Source organism: Aspergillus saccharolyticus (genome assembly GCF_003184585.1).
Source record: "Aspergillus saccharolyticus JOP 1030-1 unplaced genomic scaffold BP01scaffold_6, whole genome shotgun sequence".
Classification (NCBI taxonomy): domain Eukaryota; kingdom Fungi; phylum Ascomycota; class Eurotiomycetes; order Eurotiales; family Aspergillaceae; genus Aspergillus; species Aspergillus saccharolyticus.
Window position 1 is genome coordinate 771,367 of NW_020290616.1, and position 14,290 is coordinate 785,656.

The following is a 14,290-nucleotide window of genomic DNA, read 5'->3' on the forward strand; positions in this document are numbered from 1 at the left end:
AACGGCGCAGACGATGTGCCCGGGGAGACGCCCGAGGACGACGAGGCGGAGATTGTGATGTGCAGTACGGCGTATCCGGGCCAGGAGTGGAAGCCGGTGGGGTTTATGGGTGTAGGGATGGGGTATGATTAAGATTTTTTTTTGAGGGGAGGGGGGGAGTTCGTTTGTTCTTCTGTTGTTAGTGGGGGGGGGAGGGTTTATTACTTATGGTTTAATATTGATAATTGCGGGTGGATTTGATTTTACTAGAAGGTATCATTTCGGGCGGGTGATTCCGGGGTACTCTTACTTTTTTAGTCATGGCTGTTAGTTACTTGCATAGCTTAATCTGGAGTTGTATGTGTTAGGGGTCGAGGTCTTATGTATACGCTTGCTGTTGCAATTTGGTTGCTAGAATCGTTCCAGGAGGATGATGGGTTCTTGTCTGGTCCAGAATGGCCTACACATAGTATATTCTTCTCATTTGGACTAGTCTCTCGTAGATAGGTACCTTTTCTTGCATGTTAATTGCAATTCCTGTCTGGTTCTTAATGGACACGGAAGAGGGAGTCTTTGTTTAGATTGTGGGAGCTGAGTTAGCTGGTAACTAACCAATATCTCCACCAACGTCTATCTACCGCATCCTGTCATTCTATGTGCGAGTGTACGCGAGAAGAGTCTGTGAGAAGAGTCTGTGTATATGTGTATACGTATGCTGTGTATGTATCCCTCCCTCCCATCTGCTGGTGTATCAGAGTCCGATCCTGCCTGGAGGTAGTCCAAACCACACCACACTATGACCAACCCAGCATAAGCTGCCTGTCACTGACAAGCTTCGGGAAAAGCCCCAACCTTCAACGCTCAGATTCCTCAGCCCTTGCCCCCCACTCCCCCAACACCTCCCAATTTCTTCTCTACAATACTACCCCCAAGCTCCTCCCAAAGCTACTCCAAGCTCTCCCCCAAGGCTATCCTTCAAAAAGATTCACCTCATTTCCCAACTCCACCCCCATATCCCTCGCCATACCACGCATCTGCACCTCAATCTCATCCTCCATGCCGCCGCCCAGCCGCAGAAACTGTTTAACCTTCGTGAACCAGAACCACAGGTCCGTGCCGAACAGCACCATGCGGAAGAGCACATGGCTCCACAGACCCTGCGAGGAGGTCTCGGCGAGGGCGCGCGAGGCCCAGGTACCCGTGATTTTGATGCGATTGACGGGACTGCCGAGGTACTGGTTGTTGGCCTGGACGATGCGGAGGTTGCGGCCGATGAAGATGAGCGGGCGGGGCCATTTCTCCTCGTCGCCGAGGATCTGGCGGATGGCGCGGCGGGCGGACTGCTGCATCTCGTAGTGGCGGGTGGCGGGGTCGGAGGAGGCGGAGCCACTGAAGGTGCGGGAGACGGAGCGGTGGGTGGAAAGGTCGCCGCCCTGGTAGGGGCGCATGAGGGTGGCGGAGGCGAAGAGGTCGGTGTTCTGGACGCCCCACGAGGTGACGATCTCGGTCAGGGTGGGGTTGTCGAAGGTGAGCAGGGCTTTCCAGAAGCGGGCGTACTGGTGGCGGAAGGTCGGGTCCATGTGGATATACAGCCCGTGGTCGATGAGGACGAGCTCCGGGGTGCCGGCCGGGGTGCGGCGGATGAAGATGTTGCCCGGGTGCGGGTCGCAGTGCACGTACCCCCACAGGAACATCTGCGCGGAGAAGAGGTCCACCATCGTGGTCATGACTTGCTTGAGCGAGAGGCCCAGCCCGCTGTCGCTGTAGCCGCCGCGCCAGTGGGTGCGCTCGGGCTTGAGCTGCGCGGGGGGCCGGTTGGGGTTGGGGTGAGGGTTGGTTGTCGGGGGCGGATGGGGGGTGGGCGGGTCGAGCGGCGTGCCGTGGCAGCCCGGCGTGCCTTGCCGCCAGCCGCCGCGCCAGGGCCGCGTGATCGACTTCTTGTCCCAGAGGCGGACGCCCTCGATCCACTCGGCGGTCATCACCCGCTGCGAGCTCAGCTCGCGGTAGACCTTGGGGATGTACACGCGGTTGCGGAGGCGGGGCTCGCCCGCCACCAGCCGTGCCATGGTCTCCGAATTGTTCGCCTCGTTGACAAAGTCCGTCTCCAGGGAGAGGCGCTCGGTCACGTACGGAACCAGACTGTAGAACGGGATATCAAACATCCGGCTGTAGATCCATGTGACGACCCTGTGCTGGCACTTAGTATTGTCCATGACTTGGCCTGATGACTAACCACAGGAGCTCCAAACATACTTGAAAGCCCACAGATCCCACTTGATCTGCTTGCCGATCTCCCGCTTCTGAATCTTGATAGCCACCTCGCGCCCGTCAGCCAGACGCGCCCAGTGCACCTGCGCCACACTGGCGCTGGCGCGCGCGGTGCGCTCCATGACGCCCTTGCCGGGCTCGCCGCTGAACGAGACGCCAAAGACCTCCTCGACGGAGCGACCGCCAAAGTCCTCGCGGATGACCTTCTCGACGTCCTTCCAGTCGTTCTGCGGGGCGTCGTCGAACATGCGCGCGAACATCTTCTGGAACTCGGGCGGCAGGATGGCCGACTGCATGGCGATCGCCTGGCCGATCTTCAGGTAGAGACCGCCGTTGTGCCGCAGGAGCTCGGACAGCCGCTCGGCGTTGCGCGTGTGCACGGCGGCGATCGAGCGGGCCAGCGGCGGGTTGGGCCGGAAGTTGATCTTGTAGTCCAGGGCCACCAGGAGGCCCAGGCCGAAGGTGCGCGCCGTGCGCGTCAGGCTGGCGGCGTAGAACTGGTTGTCGATGAGGTAGATCGCCCCGGTCGTCAGGGAGAGGTAAACCAGACGCCGCAGCCATTTGCGCGTGCGCGTGTAGGTCTTGGCCGGAGTGGGCTTGCCGAGGGAGGCCGGCGAGGGCGGGACAAAAGGCTGGTATCGCCCGGGATGGACATGGCGGCGGCTGGAGAGGACGGGGCGCGGGGGAGCTGGGGCAAGATGGGCACGCGAGCGGAGGAGAGGAGAGAAGACAGAGGGAGAGCGCAGGGCGCGCAGAGAACTGGCGGATGCCATTATACCATATGCTCAGTCGGGGGCAATGGCATCGCGGGAATCAAGGAGCATATGGAAGAGAAAATTTTGGTTGACGTCGTGAGGGCCGGAGGGAGAAATGACGGTGTTGCAGTTGGGGGGTGCCGGTGCGTTGGAGAGACGGAATGACGTGAGGCGGTGGCGGAGTTAAGAAAAGGGTTAGCTGGAGATAAGCCCGATCGGGTCTACAGTAGTTGATATGTGCGAGTAATATAACTATTATATGCATGCATGCATGCACTATATCGTACTATACACAATACAGGCTACTAAGAACTAGTAACTAGCTATTTAGAACAACTAAAAACTATACATCTCCCTCATCACCATCATCTCTCCCCCCAACTGCTGACAGACCCCCGCATACTCGCGCATCTTCCCTGGGATAATCTCCTCCCAGAGCCGGCTCTGCTGTACCCATTCGTACTGCGCGCGACAGATCGGTTCCGAAGCCAGGGGCAGCAACTGGGGCCAGTAAGCCAGCGCGACCCGCACAAAGCTTTTCTGGAAGCAGGTGCCAAACGCGGCCAGGGTGTTCCGGTCTGCACAGACATCGCGCCCACCGAGTATCGGCCCGCATTGGCGCTTGATGAGGGCGGCCACCTCATCGCCTAGGCGCTTCATCGCTTCTTCTTGTTGCGCGGGCTGATCCGCCCCGACCAGCAGGCTGCGGACAGCGGGCACGAAGGTATGATTGCGCGTCCAGAGGTCCCAGTGCGAGAGTGTCGGTCGACAACCCTGGTCGCAGACCTCATGCTGGAAGTGCTCGAGGATCGCGTGCGGTCGACTGGTAAGGGCGACGATGGCTTTGAGGCAGGTTGCGCTGAACGTGGCTGTGATGGGGGAGATGGCCAGCATCATCCAGAGGCCAAGGATGAGCAGCCGCATGATGATGAGCCGCAAGAGCTGGGGTTGTGTAGGAGGTTCAGGAGAAAGACGAGAAACTCGAAGTGAAGGGCAGGAGGGAGAAATCGCAAGAAAAGAGGATTGAGCAAGTCGAAGGGGAAGAGCGGTGGTTTCAGGACCCCCTGGATGATCGACACCAAACTCCCCCGCATCAACTTACTTACCCCATGGTTCAATCCTCAATCCTCCAACATCCTCGGGCTTCACTCGGAGCACTCTCCTTCCAGTGCACCCTCCCAAGCGGACGATTCCCCCTTCTCACGAAGCTCCTGAGAGACAATATACACGAAAAAGCCGCATGCAACCCATCAATGGTTTCATGACATTCTGCTGCTTCTCCTCCCCACTATCGATTCTTGCTCGCCAGCGATTCAGCAAAATGCACAGCATATCCCAATTCAGGACTCCTCCCATGTGATAGATCAAGAAACAGCTGCAGTCGTGCATCTTCACCTCCTCCTCCTCATCCTCACCTCCTTCTCGACAATACCATTCTCGTTTGCCCGCCACAACCGACAATGCCTGTTGTGTCGAGGAAAATGATCATCCACCAACAAAGCGATCCAAAAATTGGGTTCCGCGATTCGCGGTCAGCGCGGGTACACCCGGCAGGAGGTCCGTGACAATCCTTCCAAGGGGCCTTGATAGTGATGTATCTAATCCGAGTCCCCATCATCATCATCATGAATCGATCTCATGCAGGTGAAGACAGAGAGAGACGCACACACAGACACCAGAATGGTGTGCATTATGCATTGACAGCCAACCACAAATTCCGATCATCCCCTCGCAGGTAGACTATCGAACGATAGCCACAACACCCCCGACCCCGACCCCCACCCCCACCCCCACCCCCGTTGTATGCAGGTAAGAATTTTGATTATGAAGCCCGCGTGCGTGCAGAGGAGACCGAACTACGATCGGTCGAATCTGCTCAGCTGATGGGGTCAATTGGGGGGAATGCGGGGAGAAGGAGAATGACTCGATTGAGGGCGGTCGAAGTGGGAGGTCAGATGCACTGCAGGCACTTCAGGGGAGAGATGGCTATGCTTACTGGATATGGATAGGTGGGGGCGGTGTCGGGCTTCACTCTCGCACTATACCCCCCCTTCGCCGGCCTCTTCTTGTCGGGGACTCTAGTCAATCAAGGGGGAGGGGGCAACCAGCCAGTTGATTAGATTGGGTTTGGGGTTAAGGTTCCTCCCTACGGAGCAATAAGGGGCTGGCTAGCATTACAGTGTTGCGAGGAAATCGTGGGATGCTCAAGCGTGAGTTCACATTGATTCATTAGTTTATTCCGCTATCCGTAAGTGTAATACTCCCCACCACTATGCTAATGCCGAAACCGTTCGTCCCAGGTGTATATCCCCCTTGCGTCTGATGCCCGAAACTCCTCGCTAAAACCAACCAAATCCGAAATGATGACATGGAGAGATGAAACATAAGAGGAGAAATGAATAGGAGGTGAAGAAATGCCAAGTGACAGGACAAGGAAATCGCTCAAGGAGTGAGATCTAGAATGCTTGTGAAGATGGTGAGGGTGAAGGTGATAGGAGATGACAAAGGAAAAGCTGTCGTCCGGGACAGGGTCTTGGCGCTGTGATGTCTAAAAGGAGAAGAGAGGGCTGAAAATGCAAAGTCACAAAGATCAACTGAAGAAGAAAAGAGAGAAGAATGTCGAGTGAAGACAGTGATTGGGTGACAGGCAGGAATGCCCGTCAAGCATGTCGCTGGCGTCGCCGCAGCTCATCTCGGCTCAAGAAGCGACGAATCCGCGAAACAAAGCGGCCAGCAGTGGATTCTGCGTCCGGTTAGCGTGGCTCACATGCACCGGGGATGACAGGTCACACTGGCGGGCAACATACCACTGTATCGCCGGCCGGAGGGCTTAGACGAGAAATGCTCCGGGGTGGATGGATAAGACATATCGGCCCAGTAGCACATATCCGGGTTGTCTGCAAGGTGGCGGGCCTTGGTCCATGGGTTCTCATCGCATTGCAACTGAAGGGCGACAACATGAGGATAGAGGGATCCCAGTGGGTAAAGAATCTCCTCGGGGGAGCGTTGCCGGTCGATGTCCAGACTCTGGCTGGTCTATGGAGGACGATTAGTACGCGTGGGTTGAGAAGAGGATTGTTTGAGGTGATTGAGATGATACTCACATAAGGCTCGTAGTTGCTCTTGTAAGTCATTGTGATTGATGTGTTGTGATCTCGAGAGAGAGTGGATGGTAGATTGAAGTATGTGCGGCGTATAGTTCGGCTGGATCGTAGTGTCGAACGATGTAGAACGACAGAGGATAGCGATCGATAGATATAAGCTAATCGAGGGATGTGATTGCTGATGAAAGAGAGACACGTTCTCTGAAGAGACTTTGGAACTGGATGGGGACAGGTTCGGGAGAAACCTTGATGGTTATATACGAAGCGGGCGAACAGCCGTGCCCTGGTGGAGGTCAGAGGAAATTGCTTGTCAGCCACGCTGGGCTGGTGGTTCTGGTGGGGAGCAGCAGCTGCCACGCACCGACCTGACCCTGGCTAGCCTTGTTGTTTAATTGGCATTTTTCGGCCTCTTTCGGCTTCTATTTTGGATTTGTCCACTTTTACCTCTCGTGGGCTTATCCTGGCCGCCATTGTACTGCAGAGTAGATTTAATTCATCTCGTTATTGTTCTCCTACGGCTTACGATCGATCAGAGGCCAGCCGCGAGGATCGGCCACCAGGATAATCCCAGTCGTGCAGCCGACCAGGAGTCGATGGATCGCATCGCCGGCACTGATTTGAGTTTAGGACAGGCATGATCTCATCATCACCTCAGATCAGTTTAGAGCGAAAAACCGGGCGGAAGCGGGTTAGTCGCAGTTGCCCTGGGCTAATTCAGGTCCGACGGGTTGGGTTGAATTTAGCACGTCTGGCGGCGACCGCATTGTCCAGGCTGACTGGCGGACCGTCTCAGGCACTAGCTGCCCCTAAGCAGGATAGCTGAGCGTATCTTCATCTATCCATTTGTGATCATCCAGTCAGCGTCGAGGGAGGGGACTCCACTCCGCCAGGCACTTGGTTTCGAATCCGGATCCAGTGCGTCAGAGAGCGGGGACTGCAGCAGCAGCGTCGACTGCACGCCTAAAGTAGAGTAGCAGTAGTCTTTACTTCTGTCGCCGGCTAGTTTGACTCTAGCAGTTTGAGTCTAGCGAGGGCTGATCGACCGCCAACCTGGCGGCGGTGGCCGGTGTGTCCGATGGACGGCGTTCCAAGCCTGTCGCTTGCTACCCCTTGCATGGACAAAGCCGGTCTTCGTCCGACTATCATCCACGTTGTGCCGTTCCTGGGAGAGGGCATATGTATGGTGACGCGCTCCTATCACAAATTTTGATGGTTTGATAGTCGAGAACATGAAGATGTTGGTCAGGGTAGCCACCAGAGTTGGAAAAGGAGGGTTGTGTCACGATTGCGTCGGCGGAGGCGGACGAGGAGAGATGATTGTGCGGGGAGGGAGATGAAGAGCGGAGCTGTCACAGATCGGTGGATGACTATTGATTCCTGCCTGGGAGCCTGTTTCCTCAGGAGGCAGGCAGACTTGCTGACTACGAGTACGGTGTACACAGTAGTTAACTAACTAGTTAAGTTAGTTTAGTTTAGTTACGATAAACTCCCTCCTTCTCTCACGATCGCTATTCTTCGCCATTCTTCTACTAGCCTCTTCGCTAGCTCTTAACACTCGTCGTGATATTAATCTATTTCACCTCCTCTCAAAGATTGGGGAGAATACGCGAATCCCGCCGCTGATGGCCATGTTTTCCAAATCCTGGTGACCTTAGCGTCTTGGGGCTGTCCAGGTTGTCGGGTCTGAATAAGAAACAATCCTTCAATAATGCGAAGGCCTAGACGGAAGAATTGGATGCTAGGGTGATAAGCAAACAGCAAACGATTTGTGTACCGTACGGAGTACTGAGCAAATCAGCGAGTTGATGACTAGGATGATGCGGCAAGGATGATAGAAACCCCCCTGTGCATGGCTGCATGCCTGAAGGCCTCAGGCTTCCGTGCTGCAAATAGGGCTGCACAGCCACGCTTCATACCCAAACAAACACACGCTACGGCCCCGCCGGCACCGAGCATAAGCGGACGGAGACCCGATCTGTGGCGGTCTGGCGGAGAAGCCCGTGGCTTGACCCTGTCCGTCTCCGCTTAGGGCGTCAATAGTCGGGATAGCTTCAGTGCTTCGCTCTCCACACTCCCCTGTCATGCAGCCCCTCGCCGTGAGCTCGGAGCTTGTCGCATTGATGCTCGGCCTCTTTCCTTTCCCCTTCGGGATGACCCTCGGGCTGCCCGTCCCCCTTCTCTCGGGACCAGGAGAGGAGCCCGAAGAAGTATAAGGAGCAGAGTCCCTCGTGTTGGATTTCCTTCATGCCATCCATCGTGCGACCCGAAACTCCTCGTATTTGTCCGAAAGGCACATGTCTGCGTCCCATGGCTCTGAATCAATTCCCTTCCGAACACGATTATCAGCCAAGCTCTCCGTCAATGGACTGGTCCGAACAGTCGCTCGCCGCTTTCCCCGTCTATTCCTCCGCAAGTAAGACCCTCCTTCTGCCATGACTCTCCCAAAGACTCTTCTAAAGACAGCGGCCTCTGGCGCACAGAATCTCTCTGGCTAGACACTGAACTCCTATCCGGTTCTAGACCTACTATGAACATGTCCCCTGCAGGCGGCGAAGCATTCACGCCCGCCTCGTCTTCCTCCAGCACCACCACAAAATGCTCGTCCGCCTCTACAGATTCCCCGTCATCAGCTGTTGATCATATCCAGCGACATCACTCTGCATCAATGTCACCATCGGACTCAGCCGAGTCAGCCCCAGTCGACCTGGACAGCTGGTACCCGCAGTATCTGCGCTGCACGCAGTACTTTCTCGAGCAAGGCCAATTCTCCCCGGCGGTGCAATCGCTCGCGGCCTTTCTAAACATCCGCTTACCATGCCAGCGGGTCGAGCGACAGACCTCCTCCTTGTGTCAGAGCCCAGATCCCGCAGCTCACGTACTGCTGCGGCGGTACATCCGGCGGCTGGTGGTGACAGCGCACGACAGCCCGGAGGTGCTGGAGGCCTTCTTTGGCGCGGAGTGGACGGGCGGGGTGGGCGGTGTGGTGCAGCAGGAGCGACAGACCTACCTGTTTACCGCGAAGAGCAGCGGGTGGGCGGCGACCAAAGCAGCGTACGATCTGTCGCCGGACGAGCAGACGCCTTTCCTGCGCCCGCTGCGGGCGCCGGCGGAGGAAGAGCTGCGGCTGGCGGAATCGCGATGGAGTGACTGGCTGGCGATGGAGGATTGGATGGTGGGTCCGCGGAGTCCTTAGAGGTGGTCATGATGTCTACGATTGTGTTTGTTCTGTTTCCTGTGTTGTGAATGTCTGTCAGGTTTCCTTTGTTGGCGTTTTAGATTGAGATTGCAGCTGAATATGGTTTCTGCCGCTAACCACAACCAACCCACTGGATCCTTTACCCTGGTGCAGTACACACGCCTCCAATGCCCGCATCGGGGGTTAGTGAGACATTCGGATTTGTACCCTGGTCGGACTGAGGCCATATGAGGATCAATTAAGATGGACCATCGAGTCAATTTCAAATCCTGGAGCCATCTCGTAGATTGAGTCCGCTATAGTTCCGTTCCTGAGCCTTTGAAACCAGACTAGACTAGACTGCAGTAGTACAGAATACATCATGCAGTGTTGGGGCGAAAATCAAAAGAAAAAAAAAGGTGAACACGCTTGACCCAGCGCACTGGACCTGTCAACTTGTCAACTCTTGGGATCGTCAGCGCTAAAACACAATCGCATTGAGGGCTAAAAGCTGAATGGCGGTGGAGGGCAGTGGGAGAAAAGGGGGTGGGGGGGAAGGCGCCAAACCACATGGCCAGGGGATCTTGTTTGTTCCGTGTGTTTGCTCAGCCAGCCATACGCGCATGGAACAATCCATGGAAGCTTTTTGGACTCTTCTTTCCCACATGCACTGCAGGATCGTGTTTTAAAAATAGGAGATGTTTGATGTTGGGCACCCGACACTGCCCTGCTTGCTTCTCTAGTGGTTGATGTCATGTACCGCGAATTGATTAAATTTGTGCGACTATCTCGACTGATCTAGTCTAGTTGCTGTGGTTTTTTCAAGAGTTGGAGGCTGTCAAACGCTGTCAGCATGACAAATACATGGTACTTCCTAAGACTAACTATTTGATCTACTAATAATCGGTTAGTAGTTACTAAGTAACGAAGGAGATGGCAATCTTTCCCCGTGACACACCAAATTTACTGACTCCACAGCACTATATAAGACCTGTCATATTTGAGATTTTGATTAATTCAAGCATTCATCAACACACTACCGAGTACACACCTCGGACAATTTTATTTACTTTTTTTTTTTTCTTTTATTTTTCCTGCGATGGCCCTGTACCCCAGATAGTAAATTCTCCGTATCCAACCGTCCATCCTCACGATTGAGCTCGCTGTGAGACTTGAGGAAAATTGTGATCCATCATATACTAAGTAGTGTGTACTCGACAACAACCGAGCTACCCGACCAGAATTCTTAAAAATTGTTGATTTGTGGACCAACCCTGAAGCCACCAGATAATCCTGGTTCCAACCTCCCCCGTATTCCAGCCAATCGAGAAAATCCCAACACGATGGCTCGGAATCTAGATTCTGGCAGTGGTGTTGGTGTAGTACACGAGATCCCTGCCTCCAGCCGCCACCTCCTTCATCGCCTCCGATCGCATCTCCCTTACTCGATCCCTCTTCTGCGGCGCATCCAGCATCACCTCGCGTATCCCACCTCCACCGCGCGGATCTTGGCGACTTTTCCTGCTGAGTCTCTCGACCAGCCAGCCCAAGAGGAAGAGCCATGGCTGATCGCCTTTGTCGATCTCTTCGCGGGCCGAGAAACACAGGTGGTGGTGTATAGCAGCGAGGAAGCGGTTTCCAGCCGGAATGTCCCTCTACCAGCACAAGCACAAGCACAAACAGAACCCCTCAGCAACACCAGTCAATGTCGTGGTGAGAGGTTTCTGTCGGTGCTCACCCCATCATCTCCCCTCCGGATGATCGAGATCCGCACCCAGCTCCTCGCTTTGTTTGGGTATATCAAAACCCACCTCCTGCCCAGCTACACCGCCCATCTGGCGAGATCGGGGCCGGTTTTGGGGGCAACAGATCACCAGCTGGCCCCGCCACCGCCACATTCGTTTTTAATCGGGAATTTACACACGGGTGTTTTTAGTGTGTTGTTTGAGGGGGTGGTGCGGGAGGAAGGGGTGGGAGTGGAGGAGGAGGTGGTGGGGGTTTATACCTTCACATCTCGGGCTACTTCGACTCGTACATCTGATTCGGGTGGTGCTGTCTCAGGTACTGCTTCAGGTGCTGCTTCACCTTCTACCTCAGCGCCTCCCTCAGCACCTTCCTCAGCCCCCGAAATATCCCCCTTCATCTCCGGCCTCAAAGTTCACCGCTACGACCGTAGTCCGTACGTAAAGTACCTCTTCGATGGGCAATTAGTCCGTGGAGATGATACCTTCAGTGCTACTACTACTTCTACTGCTACTACTGCTGCTGCTGCTGCTGCTGCTGCTGCTGCTCCTACCCCTACCCCTACCACTACGACCACTGCCCGGACACCCCCCAATCCCACCTCCCATCCTCCAGGAAACCAAGACCACTCCTCCCCCCAAATCCCACCCCTGCACTTCCGCTTCCACACCCACGATGGAAAACACGGCGTCCAACCGGACCATTTCGCCCTCGTGCGGAGCAGAACAGTGATCCCGCGGTCGGATGCCACATTAGCCATGTTACCGGGGGCGGCGGTTTATGTGCACCGCCCATCTGATCCCGATCCCGGTCCCCGAGGGGTCGGTGAGGGAGAGGGAGAGGGAGAAAGTGCCAGCGGCGGCATCCGCACTCCGGAAACCCCCGTCGCGTGGGCGTTTCTTGGTCCGGACGGGTCGTTGGCGACGTTGCATGTTGAGGCGGAGTATCGCGGGCGAGGGTTGGCGGGGATGGTGGCGCATGAGGCGATGAGGAGGGGGATGGTGGTTGATGGGCGGTGGTCTGGCAATGATAGTCTAAATGGTCAGAATGGTGATGGTGGTAGTGATAGTCAGCATCAAGGGTTGGTGCATACGAATGTGGCCATGGAGAATAAGGCGAGTCGGCGGGTGATGGAGAAGTTGGGAGGGAGGCTGGGGTGGACGGTTACTTGGACGGTGGTGGAGGTGTAGATGGATTTACTTGGTATGTATATTCTAAGTACTAGTACTAGGTTGGTAGGTAGATATACTAGAGCAGCATGATGACGGTATATATTAGTACTATACTATATATCTTGGACAAATATATCAAACAATAGTAGTAACCAAACATCTAACGACAGCGAACAACATCAAGCAAGACCCGGCTAAGTAAACATCAAGTATAAGTACCATGGAGTTGTATATATCCCAGCCCTAAGCCAAACCAGCACCGAAAAACCTTCAATCAAACATCTCATCTCCCCCCACCGTCTGAATATTAGCCACCATCACCGCCCCATCAGCTGTAACAATCACCTCCCTCGCCTCACTCTCCTTGTCTCCTCGCCCACCGGTCCCTCCCGCTTCATCTATCCCCCGCCTCCACCACCCGGGAACATTAATCAACTCCCTCTCCATCCGTGCAGGCAACTCCGCCCTCTGGCGATAGAACCCCGTATCCGACAACTCAGCCGCAGCAGCCGCAGCCGCAGCCCTTCCTCCCTCCTCCGTCACCCGAACATCGGCATTGGCACCGACACTCACACCTCCTCTCTGCGTGTCTGTCTCCTCCTTGCTCGGGGGCGGAGACACCTTAAGCTGGAACTTCGGCGGCGGAAGCGCGTGGAGAGGATGCGGCGTGCGCTGCCCTCTCGAAGGCGTCGACTCCGGCGAAGTCAACGGACTCACTCCTTCGTGACCGGGGCGCGTCCTTGCCAGCTGGCGGTCCCGCTCGTTGAGCGGGGAGACTTCCCATGGAGTGGAGGTTGGGGGGGAGGTTGTTCCTGGGGGTGGGGGATGAGGATAAGGATGGTGGCGGCGGGGTGGGGTTGTGGTGGTTGTTGCGATAGTTGTAGCAGCAGTCGCAGCCGCCGCGGTGTGTGGTTGAGGCTGTGATTGAGGTTGTGGTAGAGATCGTGGTTGGGGTTGTGGTTGAGGCGGAGGTCGAGATTGAGGTCGAGCTTGCAAATCACCTGTAGCGCACTCCGTGTAAGACCCTCTCTTCATGCATAACTCGAAGAGCCAGCGCATCTTACCAGCAGAAAACCTCTTCGTCTTCTCAAGCATCTTGGTATCAGCCACCGCGTCCAATCCACGCCCTTTGCTGGAGATGGACATGGAGATGATACTCCCCCGATGACCATGTCGCCAATGCAGAAGTTTGAACTGGCCGCGGCGGCGTTTGCGGGAGCGGTGGATCGAGTAGAGGAGTAGAGCGGCGAGGATAACAAGGGCGAGGATGCCGCCGACAACGCCCCCGGCGATGAGGGCTTTGTTGAGCCCGTAGGCGGGTTGGTGGGACGGATATGTGGGTGTGGCTGTCGGGGATGAGGTACTAGTACTGAGACTGGTATCAGTAGTTCGGGACGGGGTTGCTGTGGTGGTGGTGGGAGCAGTCGTCGCATCTGAAGTAGTTGGAAGAATGGTGGTGGTGCTTGACGTGCTTGACGTGGAGGTAGTTGTTGATGTTGAAGAGGTCGAGGTTGTCCTGCTGGCTGTAGTATCGCTGCTGCCACCACCACCACCACCACCACTGCTGCTGCTGCTGCTGCTGCTATCGTCCGCACAAAATCCCAAAGTGCAGGGATCGACCGAGCAGCATCCACTATACCCTCCCTTAGCACAGACATACCACTGTTTATTTTGGGGGCAGGAATCACTCTCGCGGACGCCTAAATCGACCATGGCGGTGATTCCTGACCACAAGTCTTAAAAAAAGTGATCTGTAAGAAAGACTGAAAGACTAAAAGACTGAATATCAATATCAAGCGAGTGACGCGCAGCACGGCTGGCAAAACGAACGAGTGTCGGTCATAAACAGTCGACAGGAAAGGATGGGGAATTGTGAAGTCTTCGCGAAGGCCCAGGGAGTCATTCTAAAGAGTTCTACATCAAGTGGCAGTGTTCAGCGCCTTGTCTCTTCTTTGTCTCAAGGACGGCATCCAAACACCCAAACATGGACTCGAACCAGACTTGGCGCCTGTTACTCGCAACCCTTTTAACACAAAGAAAACTCCATTGTATGGGAAAGTCAACGGGCTATAAAAGACAACACACGTGAGTACA

General features: G+C 55.4%; 5 protein-coding genes across 5 annotated transcripts; 1 reads left to right on the forward strand and 4 right to left on the reverse strand.

Annotated features, from left to right (window-relative positions):
* Positions 1-699: 699 nt before the first annotated feature.
* On the reverse strand, positions 700-3,111 carry BP01DRAFT_354386 (ABC1 kinase family protein). Its single transcript, XM_025574409.1, has 2 exons — positions 2,233-3,111; positions 700-2,166 (listed from the first exon to the last, which is right to left on the reverse strand). The coding sequence occupies exons 1-2, from the start codon at positions 3,018-3,020 to the stop codon at positions 948-950; spliced, it is 2,007 nt and encodes a 668-aa protein (XP_025433832.1). The 5' UTR covers positions 3,021-3,111; the 3' UTR covers positions 700-947.
* Positions 3,112-3,338: 227 nt separating this feature from the next.
* BP01DRAFT_335473 (uncharacterized protein) lies at positions 3,339-3,926 on the reverse strand (the record flags this gene model as incomplete). Its single annotated transcript, XM_025573197.1, has 1 exon — positions 3,339-3,926. The coding sequence occupies one exon, from the start codon at positions 3,924-3,926 to the stop codon at positions 3,339-3,341; it is 588 nt and encodes a 195-aa protein (XP_025433833.1).
* A 1,313-nt stretch (positions 3,927-5,239) lies between these two features.
* On the reverse strand, positions 5,240-6,385 carry BP01DRAFT_354387 (uncharacterized protein). The gene is made up of 3 exons (XM_025574410.1): positions 6,107-6,385; positions 5,810-6,038; positions 5,240-5,745 (listed from the first exon to the last, which is right to left on the reverse strand). Exons 1-3 carry the CDS (start codon positions 6,134-6,136, stop codon positions 5,663-5,665), a joined length of 342 nt encoding a protein of 113 aa, XP_025433834.1. The 5' UTR covers positions 6,137-6,385; the 3' UTR covers positions 5,240-5,662.
* Positions 6,386-8,771: 2,386 nt separating this feature from the next.
* Positions 8,772-12,214, forward strand: BP01DRAFT_372031 (uncharacterized protein; the record flags this gene model as incomplete). Its single annotated transcript, XM_025576705.1, has 4 exons — positions 8,772-8,930; positions 8,961-9,249; positions 10,827-11,216; positions 11,343-12,214. 4 exons carry the CDS (start codon positions 8,772-8,774, stop codon positions 12,212-12,214), a joined length of 1,710 nt encoding a protein of 569 aa, XP_025433835.1.
* Positions 12,215-12,340: 126 nt separating this feature from the next.
* BP01DRAFT_199171 (uncharacterized protein) lies at positions 12,341-14,280 on the reverse strand. The gene has a single exon (XM_025571013.1). The coding sequence runs from the start codon at positions 13,907-13,909 to the stop codon at positions 12,467-12,469; it is 1,443 nt and encodes a 480-aa protein (XP_025433836.1). The 5' UTR covers positions 13,910-14,280; the 3' UTR covers positions 12,341-12,466.
* Between the last annotated feature and the right edge of the window lie 10 nt (positions 14,281-14,290).